Consider the following 19,317-nt stretch of genomic DNA (forward strand, 5'->3'; position numbering starts at 1 on the left):
AGGCCAAATGTCTCAGCCTCCCTTGTCTCACAGGGATATGGTCCACTGGCTTTGGGATTGAGGCAATATCATCTGCAAGGTCAATATAATACCAAATAATTTTCCATAATCTGTGTCATGTGGATACTGTTCAAATGTCATGCTAATTCTAAACTGTTGGATCTTTTCTAATGGAAGAAACTATTAGGGCCAACATCTAGACCAGGGGTATTTCACTGACCTTCAAAGCCACTTCCACTGGCTAATGAGGTAGAACAGAAAACCTGAATACACCTGGTCTAGACTCTGGCCTAGAGTAAGCACCAAATACCCAGCAGTATATTCTTCCCCAAAGCAAATCTTTCCCTTCTGAAAGACAAACTAAAAGGAATCCTACCCACTTGATATGCTTGGAAGAGTGTAGACCAGGGCTATTCAAATGCGGTCCTGGAGGGCTGAAACACTTCTAGTTTTTGGTTCTACCTGCTAGTTGATTGCCTTCACCTGACATCTCAGGTCTGAATCAGTCCCATATTATTAGTACAGGATAAAGCAAGAAATGTTTCAGCCCTCCAGGACCGGAATTGAATAGCCCTGGTGTATACCATTAAAATTGGTATCTGAGGGGAAACCTTCATATAACAATAGCTTTTTTTCAAATACCAACAGAAACCTCATCTCATTTAAGAACTAAAACTTTTGTTCAATGAATGCTTCAAATGCATCAAAGCAAGAAACTAGGCATTTGAACTTTGCTTGGAATAAATTCACACACATTCAAATAAGATTTTCTACAGATTTTACTATTCCAAAATGAGATTACATAGGATTTTTCTTGATACATTTCCATTGTGACAGATATGAAACTGCAGAGGGCACAGCACTCCACTGCTTGTTCCTGCGATCTAACTTGCATGATACTTGATAAATGTTTATTTCTTCCTCTTTTGCTTGTTTTTTCTACAAAAGTGTGTTTTCTACAAAGAAAAGTGTAATATTTTATCTCCCCTTTTTTGTTTAATGTCATTACGTAAAAAAAAGAAAAAAGATTGTTTACAGCAACAGACTGGGAGCAATTAGGGTGTCTGGCTCAGGGACAAAATGACAGGGCTTTCAAAAAAACAAAGCAGATAAATTCAGCTGCCAGATGATAGTTTCCTTACGGGAGTGATTTGATGTGGGTATTGTTTCCCTCCCCTTTGACATTCTCTTTCTGAGGAGGAGTCAATTGAGAGTGTGTGTGGGTGCGCGTATATGAAGAAATACATTCAGCTTCTTCACTGGATTCTGCCAGCTGTGGGCATGTTCCTGGATGTCCCATTATCTGTGACAATTAATTTCCTATCATTTCAACTAATTTAGATGAGATCAAAATGATCCTATTTACATTTTGTAATGCCAGAATGAATGTTCTTGAGTCTGACTTTTTCAAAATTATAATTGTATTTAACCAGTTACAGTTTCAAAATGTTTTGTGTCAGCATTCAAGCTGTATAGAACATTGAAAAAAGACAGTGTCACAGACATGTGTGGAAATGTTGTGAAGACACTGAAAACTGAAAATCAAGTTGTTAATTGATTGGTTTGACAAATAGTGTTTATTCTATCTATGTGCATTTAGTTTAGTATGGTTACTGCTGGTCATTCACCACATTTCCATTGACTAATAGTGTAATATTGGGGTAAATTAAATATCACAATTATTATTTCAATCAGTCCTATTTCTGAGATCAAAGCTGCATTCAGTACTTTTGTTTTACATTCTTTAACATAGAAAACATTTCCATAGAAATTTGCATGAAGATCTAATTATTTAGTCTGCTTTAGTCATGGCATTTGCAACAATCTGTCTGAACATTAGTCTGAATATTATAAGGTTAAACTGTTTTGTGTCAATCGACAAAAAGAGAACTTAAACCCATTTTTCAACGTTTTGAAGGTGGCTGCACTGAAGAGACTGTGCAGCACGTGCGTTCTTATTTCACAAACGACATCCGCTTATGCCTCCTCCGAGCATGCTTGACTTTCTTCAGGACATTCTTCAGTTTTGGGTCGACACAGTACTTCTTCCCATTGGCATGTAATCTGCAGTACAAGGAGAGGGACAGTTGGCATTCCAGACATACAGTGGGGAGAAGTATTTGATACACTGCCGATTTTGCAGGTTTTCCTACTTACAAAATATGTAGAGGTCTGTAATTTTTTATCATAGGTACACTTCAACTGTGAGAGACAGAATTTAAAACAAAATCCAGAAAATCACATTGTATGATTTTTAAATAATTAGTTAGCATTTTATTGCATGACATAAGTATTTGATCACCTATCAACCAGTAAGAATTCCGGCTCTCACAGACCTGTTAGTTTTTTTTTTAAGAAGCCCTCATGCAAGATCTCACCTCGTGGGGCATCAATGATCATGAGGAAGGTGAGGGATCAGCCCAGAACTACAGGACCTGGTCAATGACAGGACCTGGTCAATGACCTGAAGAGAGCTGGGACCACAGTCTCAAAGAACCATTTATTAACACACTACGCCGTCATGGATTAAAATCCTGCAGTGCACGCAAGGTCCCCCTGCTCAAGCCAGCTCATGTCCAGGCCCGTCTGAAGTTTGCTAGTGACCATCTGGATGATCCAGAGGAGGAATGGGAGAAGGTCATGTGGTCTGATGAGACAAAAATAGAGCTTTTTGGTCTAAACTCCACTCGCCGTGTTTGGAGGAAGAAGAAGGATGAGTACAACCCCAAGAACACCATCCCAACCGTGAAACATGGAGGTGGAAAAATCATTCTTTGGGGATGCTTTTCTGCAAAGGGGACAGGACGACTGCATCGTATTGAGGGGAGGATGGATGGGGCCATGTATCGCGAGATCTTGGCCAAAAACCTCCTTCTCTCAGTAAGAGCATTGAAGATGGGTCGTGGCTGGGTCTTCCAGCATGACAACGACCCGAAGCACACAGCCAGGGCAACTAAGGAGTGGCTCCGTAAGAAGCATCTCAAGGTCCTGGAGTGGCCTAGCCAGTCTCCAGACCTGAACCCAATCGAAAATCTTTGGAGGGAGCTGAAAGTCTGTATTGCCCAGCGACAGCCCTGAAACCTGAAGGATCTGGAGAAGGTCTGTATGGAGGAGTGGGCCAAAATCCCTGCTGCAGTGTGTGCAAACCTGGTCAAGAACTACAGGAAACGTACAATCTCTGTAATTGTAAAGAAAGGTTTCTGTACCAAATATTAAGTTCTGCTTTTCTGATGAATCAAATATTGTCATGCAATAAAATGCAAATTCATTACTTAAAAATCATAAAGTGATTTTCTGGATTTTTGTTTTAGATTCCGTCACTCACCGTTGAAGAGTACCTATGATAAGAATTACAGACTTCTACATGCTTTGTAAGTGGGAAAACCTGCCAAATCGGCAGTGTATCAAACACTTGTTATCCCACTGTATATTTTATCTGAGTTTATAATGTTCAAAGTAGTATTTTATATCTCTGCAACATTAATATGACACTTGCTTTAGAATCTGTATACATCTGCAGTAAAACTTGTTTCTGAAAAGTGCTTAGTGGTGGTTGAAGTCTAACCTTACTGATGTGTTTGTGTAGTAAAATGAAACGGGCAACCTTCGGTGTTTGCAATGTATATTGTATTATTTTGCCTAATGTATTGTACATTACAGGACTCACACGAGGGCATCGATCTCACATACTCCACCGCTGTTCTGGAAATGATATCGCTCCACATGATATAGTATGTGGGGAGAAACTGCCATGGATGTCTGAGCACAACATTTTGGGAATGCTCCTGAAAGATTTAATTTAAAAAATGAGTGACAATGTCCAAGAAACTACTCAACCTGCTTGCCTAGAACACCCTTCCCTTGAAAATAACCACTTTATTTGTCAACAACAAATTCCTTTATGCTGCTGGACTGCTCACTTACATTGTATAGTCATACGTCTAAAGTTTAAGCCAGACCACTCCTCGTTCCTAACTGCTATCTGATTAACATACCTGCTGAGCAGAGAAAATCTGTATATATTCACACTATATTTTGTCATTTGATGACTTTTTTTCCCTTGAATGTTGATATTTTAGTTTAAAATTATTTCTGAGGTTTCTGTTTTCCTGTCCTTGGCCAGGAGGGCATTGTAAATGAAAGTTGGATTTCAATTGACATAACTTAAAACAGTGGAATACATAAATTAAACCACAATATATCTAGAATGTACATGATCATTCTGATGAATAAGGAGCAAAAACCTATCAATATAATCAGTCAAACAATCAACCTGTAAGACCACACTCCACTGGGACAAGAGTTGTGACCAGAGTATAACAATACATTTTACAGCATCATTACCTTGGACGGAGTAGATGGTGACAAACAGCACGAGAGCCAAAACCCGGAGATCCATCAAGGAGTGTAGGGTCCAGTATCTGGTTTATTTAGATCTATGCCGCAGTCAAACCTGGTTGGTTTTCATCTACTGTATGTACAAGTGTGTGACTCACGTTTGCCAGTTCTTTTATGTCAACTACACTAAATGTGCTTACTGGCTGGAAATATATGTTAATGACAAACCCCTCCTCTCAACAGGTCGGTACAACTATTGGCTGATTCTTTAATGTAAAAAGAAAAAAAACTCACTGATGACTAATATTTAGAGTCAAAGTGATACAGTATGTTTAAATGTTTTTTTATTATCAAGTAAAAAAAATCTGAGAGAACCAGATAAAACATTTCTAAACAAATGTATTCACTAAATTGGTAACTGTAAAACTTACCACTGCATAATTTACATTTAAATAAAAATAAAAAACAAGACATTCAGAAACAAAAATACCCTTAAATAAAAATTGCTGTAAAATAAAAACATAAAAAGTACTAGTAAACAAGGATGAATCTCCTTCCAATTTGTTCATAAAACCTTAGACCGAATATGGTCTAGGTAAATCATGGAGTTCGGCAAGAACAACAAATAGCAGCTTTGAATGAACTCCCACTCTCCCATGAGTTACGAATCTGCAACAGACAAAAGTATCGTAATTCATTTTGAACTGCTGCTTGGCTGAATACTGAAATGTGCTTTAGGGAGTGTTCTTAAAAATACATGTAAGAACAAAGGCATGTAAACTTAAACAGGCACATCACAGTGGTGTGTGGGCTTGATGGGGTTATAAGTAAAGAAATGTGCATGAACAGAGCTGACATGATTCTGGATGACTGAATATAAGACACAATGTTATGCCCTGCCTAACCCAGTCCTGCAGGTCAGAACTATAACCTACCTGTCCTGCTCCAAGCTGGTTTGGATGCACTGTGAGAGACCGAAGGAATCTGATCCTGACCACCAGAAAAGTGCTGTAGAGACAAAACCCAGAAGACATTATACACTCAGGTTTCTTTGGTAAATGCAGATGGATTGAATGCTTGGGGCAAGATACCAGAGTGGGAATCTTGTCACCTTTGCTCTGTATTCTGATAATCTGTTTCTTTAAGATCCTACAATCCACCCTGAGGCCACGAAACCATCTGGGATGGTTTGGATTTGATTTAAAAAACACATTTCACAATAGTGAATAAGGAAGTGTTTTTGTAGTGCATTAACGTTCCATAAAAGTTGAGAACTTATTTGGGACTGTTACAAAACCATGCAAATCAGATGCCTCTCAAAGGATGAAGCAGAAATATACAATCAACCATTATGAATCAATAAGTTGATTAAGATAATTGGTCTGAAAAGCATTTGAATCATACACAAACAGATGCTATATTATATGACGGGTCAGAGGGGAGAGTGTGAACCAGACCCCCTCAGCAGACTTGGGGACAGACATCCACCTGGGGGGGCCAACATTCTCTCCCCAAAATCCTCCTCTAGACACCTATGAAAACAACCAACAGACTGCAGCGTTACTGTTTGGGCTGCATTTTGAGGTGCAATTCATTGCCAGTTTCTGAAGCTGGTAGCTCTAATGAACACTCTCACTCTGCATCTTCTTTTCCTGTGGCGGTCCTCATGAGAGATGGTTTCATCATAGTACTTGGATGGATCAGCTCCTAGAGAGAGAGGGGAAGGATCAGCTCCTAGAGAGAGAGGGGAAGGATCAGCTCCTAGAGAGAGAGGGGAAGGATCAGCTCCTAGAGAGAGAGGGGAAGGATCAGCTCCTAGAGAGAGAGGGGAAGGATCAGCTCCTAGAGAGAGAGGGGAAGGATCAGCTCCTAGAGAGAGAGGGGAAGGATCAGCTCCTAGAGAGAGAGGGGAAGGATCAGCTCCTAGAGAGAGAGGGGAAGGATCAGCTCCTAGAGAGAGAGGGGAAGGATCAGCTCCTAGAGAGAGAGGGGAAGGATCAGCTCCTAGAGAGAGAGGGGAAGGATCAGCTCCTAGAGAGAGAGGGGAAGGATCAGCTCCTAGAGAGAGAGGATGAATCAGCTCCTAGAGAGAGAGGATGAATCAGCTCCTAGAGAGAGAGGATGAATCAGCTCCTACAGAGAGAGGATGGATCAGCTCCTACAGAGAGAGGATGGATCAGCTCCTACAGAGAGAGGATGGATCAGCTCCTACAGAGATGTTAAGTCTCCTCCGCTAGTCCCCTCCCTCTATGCCTCTCACCTGTTGAATCTGCTGGATCTCCCTCATAGCCAATCGGATGGAAGGATACAGCCGAGGGAAGGGCCTGCTCTTGGGGTGACTCTCCCCCTCCCCGTCTCTGACCCTCGCTCCTCCAGCCTCGGCATGGTGTCTACCGTCAGATATCCGCCTGAGGACAGGAGGTCTCTGGGCTTCCAGACTGGAGCTCTGGCCTGAAGGCATGAAGAGCCTCTGTAGCTTAAGGTGCACTGGGTCAGGGCCAGCCATGCCCTCCTCCACCTCATCCCAAGACCCAGGGCTCCTGTGGTCAGCTGCAGTCAGGTGGTCCAGGCCCTTCAAGTCTTCATAGTCAGTGTTCTGATCGCACGTCTGTAACAGGGAAAACCAAAATAACTTTAGTGTGTAGTAAACCTAGTACAGTGCATTCATGTTGATTGCGGAATTGTACAAACTGTCTAGAAGCTTTCAGAAAACCATATGGCTGCTCACTAAGAGGGCATCATCCCTGAGACTACAGGGATGATGCCCTCTTACTGTACAGTATTCAAGTCAAGTTCCCATGCTATTTAACAGCCTCTCTGGGCCAACACAGTTCCAGACAGTATTTAACAGCCTCTCTGGGCCAACACAGTTCCAGACAGTATTTAACAGCCTCTCTGGGCCAACACAGTTCCAGACAGTATTTAACAGCCTCTCTGGGCCAACACAGTTCCAGACAGTATTTAACAGCCTCTCTGGGCCAACACAGTTCCAGACAGTATTTAACAGCCTCTCTGGGCCAACACAGTTCCAGACAGTATTTAACAGCCTCTCTGGGCCAACACAGTTCCAGACAGTATTTAACAGCCTCTGGGCCAACACAGTTCCAGACAGTATTTAAAAGCCTCTGGGCCAACACAGTTCCAGACAGTATTTAACAGCCTCTGGGCCAACACAGTTCCAGACAGTATTTAAAAGCCTCTGGGCCAACACAGTTCCAGACAGTATTTAACAGCCTCTGGGCCAACACATTTCCACACAGTATTTAACAGGGTTTGTTCTGACCTGTCCACAGGGCACGGTGAGCAGCTCATTGAAGGGCTTGATGCCCACCTGACAGTGGTGCTGCACCAAGTCAGTCAAGGACGCGTGGGCCTTGTCCTCCCCCAGGATCACATACTTCCCGTTGGACTGCATCTCGATCATGTAGTGCCGGCAGCGGTTCTCCCCCCTGATGGCGGAGAGGTCATTGGTTAAAGCACACGGGTCACTAGGGCCAAGCGGGGAGGTTAGGGGTTCATTGTATCACCAGGTAGAGAATGTGTTAGTCTCCGTAATCATACCTGTATGTTAGGGTGTAGCCCTCCCGACTCTGTCCAACTCTAATCAAAAAGCAGCCAACAGGCCTGTCAGTCATCAGGTCCTCTGCTTGTCTAGACAGGAAAGACATGTTCCACACAGTGAGATTTGAGAATTCAGTGTGTGCGTATGTATGTTTTGTGTGTGTTTTGCGTGCATGCGTCTGTGTTTTGCACGTGTGTGTGTTTTGCGTGCGTGCATGCATTGCGTCCTGTCTGACCTGCGTGAGATCATGCCATGGAACCAGCAAGGGAAGGCTCCATTCCGAACCACCTTGCGGGCCTGCGTCTCCTTGAACCAACGGATGGTGTTCCTCCTCTTTATGCTTTTCTCCTTGGCCCGCGCCTCTCCGCCTGCCTGGCCAATCAGCTCAGCCAGTTCCATGTGGACCTCCAGGTTGTCAAAGGGCGTGGCCTGGGGGAGACAAAGGGAAGCGGAAAGGGTCAATCTGAGGGTAGTTTAAGGGTCCAGGATAGTCGTCAGGGACAGGGAGTGGAAGTCTGGGCAAAGAGTGGGGAGGTGGGGGTCAGAAGAAACCAGGTCAGTCAACACGCTGTCTACAGCCAAACCAATGAGTGCTGCTCTTCAACCAAACCGTGTTACCAGTGTAGCTGGGCTCACCTCAAACTGTTTACTCCGGGGCCGGGGGACAGGGGCCAGGTGGGGAGCTGGGGGCAGGATGGAGCGAGGCCGGGGCTGGGGCTTCTTCTTCCTGGGTAGAGGCACGGGTGGAGATACAGGCCCTGACACACCCACACACACCCACACACATTAACTTGAAACCGATAAAGTAGCAGTGAAAATGACTGTAATGAAATGCATTAGTCAACATGCAGACAGAAGTATAGAGAATGTTTGCAGAAAGGTCAGAACACGGCTCACAGTCAGGAAAGGGGGCAGTAGAACCACTGAGTCCTTACTTTTGTTCTCCTGTTCTATGTCGAGTCGCCGCCTCATCTCCTCCTCCAGTTCCTCCTTCCTCCTCTTCTCCTCCTCCTCCTCCTCCCTGGCTTCTCTTTCCTTCTCCTCCCTCTCTCTCTGAGCATTTCTCTGTCGGTAAAGCTCTGCCAGTAGGGCCAGATACTTCCTTCTGCAGCGCAGGGCGCGGTAATCTGGAACACACAGTGACAAGATGGAACGGGACAGGGGGATGTGAGATAATAATGAGACAAACATGGCGACTACACCGATCAGCCAGAACATTAGAATATACAATATACATCAGCCAGAACATTATAATATACAATATAGATCAGCCAGAACATTATAATATACATCAGCCATAACATTAGAATATACATCAACCAGAACATTAGAATATACAATATAGATCAGCCAGAACATTATAATTTACAATATAGATCAGCCAGAACATTAGAATATACAATATACATCAGCCAGAACATTATAATATACAATATAGATCAGCCAGAACATTATAATATACAATATAGATCAGCCATAACATTAGAATATACATCAGCCATAAAATTAGAATATATAATATACAGGTGCTGGTCATAAAATGTGAATATCATCAGAAAGTTGATTTATTTCAGTAATTCCATTCAAAAAGTTAAAATTGTATATTATATTCATTCATTACACACAGACTGATATATTTCAAATGTTTATTTCTTTTAGTTGTGATGATTATAACTGACAACTAATGAAAATCCCAAATTCCGTATCTCCGAAAATTTGGATTTTTAGAAATGTTGGCCAACTGAAAAGTATGAACATGAAAAGTATGAGCATGTACAGCACTCAATACTTAGTTGGGACTCCTTTTGCCTGAATTACTGCAGCAATGCAGCGTGGCATGGAGTCGATCAGTCTGTGGCACTGCTCAGGTGTTATGAGAGCCCAGGTTGCTCTGATAGTGGCCTTCAGCTCTTCTGCATTGTTGGGTCTGGTGTATCGCATCTTCCTCTTCACAATACCCCATAGATTTTCTATAGGGTTAAGGTCAGGTGAGTTTGCTGGCCAATTAAGAACAGGGATACCATGGTCCTTAAACAAGGTACTGGTAGCTTTGGCACTGTGTGCAGGTGCCAAGTCCTGTTGGAAAATGAAATCTGCATCTCCATAAAGTTGGTCAGCAGCAGGAAGCATGAAGTGCTCTAAAACTTCCTAGTAGATGGCTGCGTTGACCTTGGACCTCAGAAAACACAGTGGACCAAAACCAGCAGATGACTTGGCACCCCAAACCATCACTGACTGTGGAAATGCTACACTGGACTTCAAGAAAAGGGGAATCTGTGCCTCTCCTCTCTTCCTCCAGACTCTGGGACCTTGATTTCCAAAGGAAATGCAAAATGTACTTTCATCAGAGAACATAACTCAGCAGCAGTCCAGTCCTTTTTGTCTTTAGTCCAGGCGAGACGCTTCTGACGCTGTGTCTTGTTCAAGAGTGGCTTGACACAAGGAATGCGACAGCTGAAACCCATGTCTTGCATACATCTGTGCGTGGTGGTTCTTGAAGCACTGACTCCAGCTGCAGTCCACTCTTTGTGAATCTCCCCCACATTTTTGAATGGGTTTTGTTTCACAATCCTCTCCAGGGTGCAGTTATCCCTATTGCTTGTACACTTTTTTCTACCACATATTTTCCTTCCCTTCGCCTCTCTATTAATGTGCTTGGACACAGGGCTCTGTGAACAGCCAGCCTCTTTAGCAATGACCTTCTGTGTCTTGCCCTCCTTGTGCAAAGGGTCAAAGGTCGTCTTTTGGACCGCTGTCAAGTCAGCTGTCTTCCCCATGATTGTGTTGCCTACAGAACTAGACTGAGAGACCATTTAAAGGCCTTTGCAGGTGTTTTGGGTTAATTAGCTGATTAGAGTGTGGCACCAGGTGTCTTCAGTATTGAACCTTTTCACAACATTCAAATTTTCTGAGATACTGAATTTGGGGTTTTCATTAGTTGTCATTTATAATCATCAAAATTAAAAGAAATAAACACTTGAAATATATCAGTCTGTATGGAATGAATGTATACATTATACAAGTTTCACTTTTTGAATGGAATTACTGAAATAAATCAACTATTTGATGATATTCAAATTTTATGACCAGCACCTGTACATCAGCCATAACATTATAATATACATAAGCCATAACATTATGACCACTGACAGGTGAAGTGAATAACACTGATAATCTCATTATCATGGGTGGGATATATTAGAAAGTGAACATTTTGTCCTCAAAGTTGACATGTTAGAAGCAGGAAAAATGGGCAAGTGTAAGGATTGAGTGACTTTGACAAGGCCCAAATTGTGATGGCTAGACGACTGGGTCAGAACATCTCCAAAACAGCAGCCATTGTGGGGTGTTCCCAGTCTGTAGTGGTCAGTACCTATCAAAAGTGGTCCAAGGAAGGACGAACAACTACAGCTGAAAATGCTGAAAAAGTTAATGCTGGTACCGATAGAAAGGTGTCAGAACACACAGTGCATCACAGTTTGTTGCGCATGGGTCTGCGTAGCCACAGACCAATCAGGGTGCCCATGGTGACCCTTGTCCACTGCTGAAAATGCCTACAATGAGCACATGAGCATCAGAACTGGACCAAGGAGCAATGGAAGAAGGTGGCCTGGTCTGATGAATCACGTTTCCTTTTACATCACGTGGATGGCCGGGTGTGTGTGCGTGCCACTTTCCTGGGGAATACTTGGCACTAGGATGCACTATGGGAAGGAGGCAAGCCGGCAGAGGCAGTGTGATGCTTTGGGCAATGTTCTGCTGGGAAACCTTGGGTCCTGCCATTCATGTGGATGTTACTTTGACAGGTTCCACCGACCTGAGCATTGTTGCAGACCATGTGCACCCTTTCATGGCAACGGTATTCCCTGATGGCATTGTCCTCTTTCAGCAGGATAATGTGCCCTGCCACAAAGCAAAAATGGTTCAGGAATGGTTTGAGGAGCACAACAACGAGTTCAAGGTGTTGACTTGGCCTCCAAATTCCCCAGGTCTCAATCCAATCGGGCATCTGTGGGGTGTGCTGGACAAACAGATCCGATCCATGGAGGCCCCAACTTGCAACATTCAGGACTTAAAGGATCTGCTGCTAAAGTCTTGGTGCCGGTGTAAATGGTATTAATGTGGAAGATACATTTTGGTCCACACATGACATCCACATCCATACAGCACGACAGAGACGTCCTCCATCTTGCAACAAAAACAGAGCAGCAGGGGAAACTGAAAGTAACATGGCTGATGGCTGCAACTTTTGTTCAGACATGTCACGTTCTGCTTTGTTTCAGTGTTTACTTCAATAATTGTGAAACGTCTATTTAACTGTCAACAGTTTTTACCCTCAGGACTTGAGATAAAAAGCAGGAAAATCTCACAGACGCCATTGAGATACAGAAATGATGTCCCAGATGTCTGAGTGGCCCTTACTTTTTTGGATGACAAGTGCAGCCTTGCCCAGCCTCTCCAACTGCCTGGCTAACTCCTCCTGGTGCCAGTACTTAAAAAACAGTCGAGATGAGCTGAAAGAAAATGAAAGCAAGTGTATTTCAGATATACAGTATATAAAATATTCCCCTTTTATCTCCCTTTTTTTGATGTCCAATTAGTAGTCACGATTTGATTGTGTTATCGCAGTAATTCCCAATGGGCTCTGAGAAAGCTATTCTGTTTGTTGAGGTAGCATCTCGCCCACCAAGCTATTCTGTTTGTTTTTAAACTACTCTATCAAGCTGGACATTAGCCAAAGGCTACTTTGACAAATAACCTCAGGTTAGCTTGCAGGCTTTGAAACAAGTAATGATTCACCTGTCCCCATATATGCTCCTAAATACAGATCTTCATTAAATCCAAACCTTAGCTAACCTCACAATACAAGCCAAAAACAACACTGATCTGTTAACTGAAGAGAAAGCGTGTTTTGACAGACAGATTTTTCAGCTGACAGTTTTATAAGACTGAATATTGGACTGGGCGAGTTGAAACCTGAGAAATTGTATTGAGTGTTCTCAGGTTCCCAAAGAAGCAGCTACAAAAACCCCAAAGAGTCTTTATACTGTAATCCACACTATTCTATTGAGCGTGAATAATTTCACCATAATGACATGCTTTGATAAATGGATACTTTGTGAAAGGAAGCGTTGTTACAGGAACAGTCAGCAGTCATTTAGTACTTTTCTGATAGATTGTGTAAAATTACTTTCACAACAGATGTTAACTATTAAAGCCTTACCCAGACTTCCATCCATGTATCTCTGCAGTGTTGAGGATGGACATGCAGCTAAAAACAAACCACAGGTTACAGTTAAAGAAGCAAAACAAAGTATATTGGTCTTGGGTACCAAACCGTCTGTGAAATATCACAACATAATGATGGTGGCTGGCAGTGCCTTCATACATACCTTTCTTTGGTTAGTGGTAAATTTGGCTTCATCAGCAGAATGTTATACCTGAAGGTCAGATTACAGTTTAGCATGGTGTGCTAAAACAGTAATATCAGCATGCAGTTGTGGGTTGGCAAAGATTACCAAAGCCATTTTTACCGAAGCAAAGTAATCCAAAAAAGAAAAAACATACGCACGCACGCACACACCTACCTCTGGGCAAATTCTGTGAATGAGGGTCGCCAGGAGAAACCATCTCTTCGTATCCTGATAGTTTCCAGCAAGCCATTGTATCTTAGCTGAAAAAAAAGTGTGTTGGTTACTGCATACATTTTAAGCAACTACATGTACATTGTAGACATTTAGCTGACGCTCCTATCTACAGCGACTTCCACTGAATGTTTTACAGGTGTGCAGAAAGGTCGAATGAACCATTTAATTCCTGTACACTTGAGATATTTAGTGACCACGAAGTCAGGACACCCATTTAACGGCCCATCTGAAAGACAGTACTCTGTGCAATACAATCTCCCCTTCACATGGTCTGGGCGTTGGGATTTTAACCTTTAACTTGCTAAGCTTCAGAGGACAACCAGCAGTGGGACGCAGGTTGCTACAATGTATGCTGCTAACCACATGCAATATAAATGTTAAATGCAATGTCAAATCTCCACTGCAGGTGGCGATGTAACATCATAAACAGTCATAACACAGATATTTCAAAAAGCAAATCGTAGTTGCACAAGACATGGGAAAGTCTTCAACTAGTCTTGATTTTGGAGGACAGAGCTACAGCAGAGAGCTAAATTACTGGTACTGTATATGTGAATATAATGTCACATGATCATACAGAACTCTAAAATGTTTGGACACATTAATTTAAAGGGTATTTCTTTAGTTTTTAGTTAATATTTCACACATTGTAAACTAATAGTAAAGACATCAAAACTATGAAATAACACACGGAATCATGTAGCAATCAGAAAGTGTTTAGAAATCATGTAGCAACCATTTTTATGAATACAATGTTAACCAATCAGCTTTTACACAGACTGACCCACCCATCATTACGGCGTTGCACTTCCCGATCAGCTCAACCCAAGAAAACTATTAAAAAACATTGACTATTAGAGACCAGGGGAGGGGAGGAACAAAGTCCCCTACTGTCAGGCTAGACTGCAGTGTTCACTGACAGGTCAGGCTATTGACCGGCTCCATTGTGTCATCGAGGCTTTACTAGGCCTTCCCAGGGGCCAAATCCACTTCCTAATTAACACAACGCCCGGTCAGCCAGCTACAGTGACCCAAAGTCCTCAGAGCCAGACGCTGTTGCTGCAAAGACAACAACTTGGCACCAGACTGGGGAGGGGCATGTTCATTAAGACGGTACTCAAACTTCCACGGAGGTGGCAGAGGCAGTCCCCATCTTATTTCTTAAACAGTGAATCAATTTACCTTAGCCAAGGGATGAGTGGACGTTTACAGGGTGTAATACAACCCTCTAAACCATTTGTGATATTGGTACATAGTTATCCACAGTAACGCTCCAATCACGTTTCCAGTGTAATACTTGTAATTAAAAGGAGAAACATCTTTGGAGATTGTTTGAGCATGTTTGTTTTTATTATGTTATGGCCAAAACTTAAGTAGCTTCTAACCAAGCAGTGAGTTGATGTCAAGTAATTGGGTTGTTTTAAACATGCTCACATGGTGTATTTTTTTTTTATTCTAAAGTTTCAAATGGCTGTTTAGACAAAGCTCAATCATGGACTAGTTTCACTTGTCCTATAGATTACATTTTCTCTTGACTTCTTTCAAGGTGAGGAATCATGAAAGTGAAATTCTGCTTTTAACAGGTTTCTCTTTGCCTCTGTGCACCATGTGCTGGAAATTAGTTTGAAAACAGATGAAAAAAAGACTTGATTCATTCAAAACCATTACGTTATTTCTTATCTCACCCAAGTTATACCTGATAAAGAGAGTTCCAGATTTACTATCATAAAATAATCCCTGGTCCAAAACCATCTGAGAACCACTGCATTAGAGAACAGAAAGCAAGCACTTGGCAACAGAAGTGCTTGCTATTTTAAATGGACAGATTAATAAGGGTGGAAGGATTGCATACTGCACAACACACCCTGAGCCTGAAGATGAATCAATCCACACTTGTGATCAATACAGTATAATAGATGGAACTTCCAGCAGTGTTTCTTTAATAACGTAAGGTAGATATGTATACAGCTACATTCAAAAATAATATGTCTGGATTCTCACCTGGTCCATGATCATTTTGTTGTCCACTAGGTCAGGAAGCTTGCTACCATTAGGTTTGATGCAGCGGACAAAGTGAGGACTGGCTGCAAACATCTTCTCCATCAGCACAGCAAGAGAATGCTGCAGGTAAGACAAACACAAAGAGTGAAGAAAATTTGGATATTAAAATATATTATCATACTTATTTTACAGCAGTCTACAACAGAGATGGGCATATTTTTCAGCGATTGTCAGTAATGTTAGAAATCAGAATGAAATGTATTGGTGAAACATGTCAGGGTTGAAATTCCACCAGAACAAGAGTCAAGTGCCATCTTACCTTAAACTGGGCCCCCACAGACTGTTTCCTAGTGGAGTTAAAGTTGTCATCTGCCATTTGCATGAGCTATAATGAAAAGAGAAACATCCTTCAAACCGCCGAAACCAAATGTTCTGGCTGACTTGCACTATATGAAAGGTACACCATATGGCACAACTATGGCAATTTGTCATCAAAAGTAATCTATATCATATTCTGTTGCATTTGGCAAAAACAGACATTAATATTTTATGATTAACCTTTGCTTTGCGTGGCATCAAGGTCCCTGTCCTGGAGATTGTGGCTGAAAATACATCAAATATGTGAATATTAGATTTGACATTGCAGACAGACAGTGATTGATGGTTTAAACTAGAACAATACACAACCTGAACCAAAACCTACCTGAGAAGAGAACACTGAGTAGAGGGGTGACACTGTTGATTAAGAGACCTCTGATGCTGGCTGGAATGGTGTCTCTGTTCTTCTCTAGAAAGCCTCCTCCATTATACTGGACCTAGACACAACAAGGACACTCATTTTATACACCCCACATCCAATTCTTCATGGATTACAATGCAGTTATAATGTAGTAAATGTTATAAAACAAAGCTAATAATGGCATATACTGTTGCACTGTTTATAGAGCATTATAAAGTAGGGGGGAGCGAGGTAAGTTGTCACACTGTTCATACCTCCAACACTAGAGGTGCTCTCTCAAATAGCTATATTATGTGACTACAAGTTCTAATCATAGTTCTATGTGCAAGAAAACCTTGTTAGGTATGAATGTAGAAAATTATTATTTTGCACTGAGTAGAGGAGACAATAACATGTCTTTTGATACTTTATCTGAGCTAAACATGAGATTTAGCCAACATTAACACACATCAGTTTGGGGCAAGTGGTCTCAATGACCTTGGGGCAAGTTTTCACGTGACAATAAATAGACACATAGAACATGCTCAAAAAACATTGTACATAACATAATACTTTTTAATCAGCTCGGGTAATATTATTAAATGTTACGGTAAATGGATTATCAATTTAAAGCAGCTGATATATCCCTGGACTAGCCTACATACAGGCTCTGACGTGTCTGTGTGTTTGTGTGTGTGTCTACTGACACTACTTGCATACTGTATGAGTCAGTATATCAACACATCTACTTCACAGATAATGACAGCACACCACCTGACAATGTTAAAGGCCATGAGGCAGGTGAAGTTGCTATGCCAGAATTATTGTTTTGATTGACAGGCATGATTTGGCAGATTCTCTAGGCATGTTTGTTTTCTTGATTGAGTTCTTCAATGAAGTTGAATTGGAAATCAATATTCAAGAATAATTAGTTGTGTTCTTATTTGTTGATAATCCAACGTGACAACTTACCCTACATTGTGTGACACCTTACCCGCTGATGGGGCAAATTGACCCAAGTGCACACACACTATTTAACGCTCTACAACTCCATACTGAAATAAGATATGAGGATGTAATGAATTCAAAATATGTGCCCAAGAATTCCTTCTTCCATTTGGTATCACATTCATAGCACTGTGATGTATTGTGCCCTGTAAATGTGACAACATACCCCGCTCTCCCCTACTTATATAGTATACAGGCGTACAGTGTATGGAGTCATAGGCGCCGATTTATGTTTTCCTCCGTGGGTGCTCATAGACGCACGCCATATATATACACATATATACACATATATATACATATATAAGCGCACTACGCACACCTATTCATTTACTTATTAATAAAGCCGTAAAGTAGATCTTTCAAAATGTACCACTTATCACAAATACAGGATTGGAGATGAAAAGTTTAACTGACACGTAGGCCTAACCGCGATCAGTTCGTGGGAAATTAATGTTTTGCGCTATTATCTAAATATCGATTAAAAAAAACTACACACATATTTTCTGGGAGTTTCTCCCTAATTTCTGCTACGAGTTTTTTTCATCTGAGAAACGCTGTGATTGGTGGATAGGGAGCACCCAGAGCAGGCGACTGGTTATGTCGCTGTCACTAACATCGACATAACCAATCACAGTGTGACAGACGCTTTACATATCACCAAGCAAGTTTAATTTTAAATGAATGTAGCCTACTGGTGGACTGGCGGTCTGGCACACGTGGGTACTCGTGCTCGGTATTTTCATGGGTGCTCGGTATTTTCCGTGGGTTCTCGCTATTTTCCGTGGGTGCTCGAGCCCCGGAGCACCCACGGTATCGGCGCCTATGTATGGAGTAATCTTACCTTCCCTGCGTAGTGAACCACAGTAAAGAGGGGGCTATGACTCCGCACCACCTCATAGTGGGGGCTGCTTTTAAATTTACTGTTCAACTTGTCCACAAAGTCTCTGTCTGACGCCTGTGAGAAAAAAGGAGGAGAAGAGATTATTTGATATCAGTACGTATGGGATGGGACATTTCAAAACACTGTGTGGACCCTCTGTTGTACTATACCTGAGGAAAGGCACTCTGCTCATCCAGGAGAGAAAGGATTCCAATGGGCTTAGTGAGAAACAAGTCCTGCAGGGGAGACACAAACACATTTTCCATAGCAAAAAGTATATTTTGTTTCATCTAAATGAGCTAATTGTTTACAGAGTTAAACACTGTACACAATTGTACATGTACACCCTCTCACAGTACAGGGCCTTGTTTATAGTCCTCCAGTGAAAACCTGGACCTGATCTTTATTGGCTGGTCCTGTACCCTAGGACCAATCCCATCCGATCTCCATGGGTCTATTTTATTAGACTGGCTCTACTCTTGCCTACAGCAATGGACATGGATGCCAAATTAAACCAACATTGTATATATAGACGCTGCCACTGGCTTGAAGCAGCTGTGTCTAGTGAGCCTCTAGTATGTGACAGAACAATGCCCCATCAGCATTTTCCCCCTTCCTGCGACTACAGTCTGTTCTTGTCTGCCTTTTATAACCTCTGTTATTGTGCGAGAGAGCGAGGGAGAGCAAGGAAGAGTGATTGTGAGAGAGAGGGAGAAAGATGAACATATAAAAGGTGGAGGGAGAAAGAGTAACAAGATTTACCAAGATAGGTTTGTTGTCTTTGAAAGCGATGGTTTCCCACTCGATGCCTTCCTGTTTGTATTCATTCTGCTCCATCAGGAAAATGTGCTGTAGACAGCAAATACATACAAAGACCAATAAACCACACAATAATAACAGCAGGTATTTCGAGTTTCATTCAAAAGTGCTTTGGTCACAGTAAAGCACCTTTCATTGGCTCAATCTGCTTAGTCCAATATTTAATTAAAGCATGCCCTGAAGCTACAGGCCCTGTGTACTTAATAAACTAATGCAGTGCACAGCAACACAGACATTACGTAAGGCAGGGTAATGATCCAACCGTGTAAAAATAAATATATCAGCTCATTTGTAAACCCACCCTTAAAATCTGCAGAGTTCAAAATGTGTTTCAGAAAGAAAA

The 19,317-nt window shown here is 41.9% G+C and overlaps 1 protein-coding gene across 1 annotated transcript in view; it reads right to left on the reverse strand.

Annotated features, from left to right (window-relative positions):
* Window positions 1–761: 761 nt before the first annotated feature.
* LOC105015094 (myosin-IIIb) overlaps window positions 762–19,317 on the reverse strand; it is a 42,309-nt gene continuing 23,753 nt past the window's right edge. The window contains exons 12-32 of the mRNA XM_029125170.2: window positions 18,918–19,004; window positions 18,326–18,391; window positions 18,117–18,230; window positions 16,253–16,364; window positions 16,108–16,151; window positions 15,869–15,934; window positions 15,550–15,669; window positions 13,489–13,574; window positions 13,294–13,341; window positions 13,125–13,172; window positions 12,323–12,414; window positions 8,836–9,027; window positions 8,537–8,658; window positions 8,136–8,329; window positions 7,900–7,989; window positions 7,622–7,787; window positions 6,599–6,946; window positions 5,274–5,346; window positions 4,345–5,007; window positions 3,668–3,785; window positions 762–2,064 (exon numbers count right to left, since the gene is read on the reverse strand). Of these exons, the coding sequence (XP_028981003.2) occupies window positions 5,000–5,007; window positions 5,274–5,346; window positions 6,599–6,946; window positions 7,622–7,787; window positions 7,900–7,989; window positions 8,136–8,329; window positions 8,537–8,658; window positions 8,836–9,027; window positions 12,323–12,414; window positions 13,125–13,172; window positions 13,294–13,341; window positions 13,489–13,574; window positions 15,550–15,669; window positions 15,869–15,934; window positions 16,108–16,151; window positions 16,253–16,364; window positions 18,117–18,230; window positions 18,326–18,391; window positions 18,918–19,004 (2,076 nt within the window). The 3' untranslated portion in view covers window positions 762–2,064; window positions 3,668–3,785; window positions 4,345–4,999. The remainder of the gene's footprint in view (window positions 2,065–3,667; window positions 3,786–4,344; window positions 5,008–5,273; window positions 5,347–6,598; window positions 6,947–7,621; window positions 7,788–7,899; window positions 7,990–8,135; window positions 8,330–8,536; window positions 8,659–8,835; window positions 9,028–12,322; window positions 12,415–13,124; window positions 13,173–13,293; window positions 13,342–13,488; window positions 13,575–15,549; window positions 15,670–15,868; window positions 15,935–16,107; window positions 16,152–16,252; window positions 16,365–18,116; window positions 18,231–18,325; window positions 18,392–18,917; window positions 19,005–19,317) is intronic.

This window comes from Esox lucius, chromosome 14 (assembly GCF_011004845.1).
Source record: "Esox lucius isolate fEsoLuc1 chromosome 14, fEsoLuc1.pri, whole genome shotgun sequence".
Lineage (NCBI taxonomy): Eukaryota > Metazoa > Chordata > Actinopteri > Esociformes > Esocidae > Esox > Esox lucius.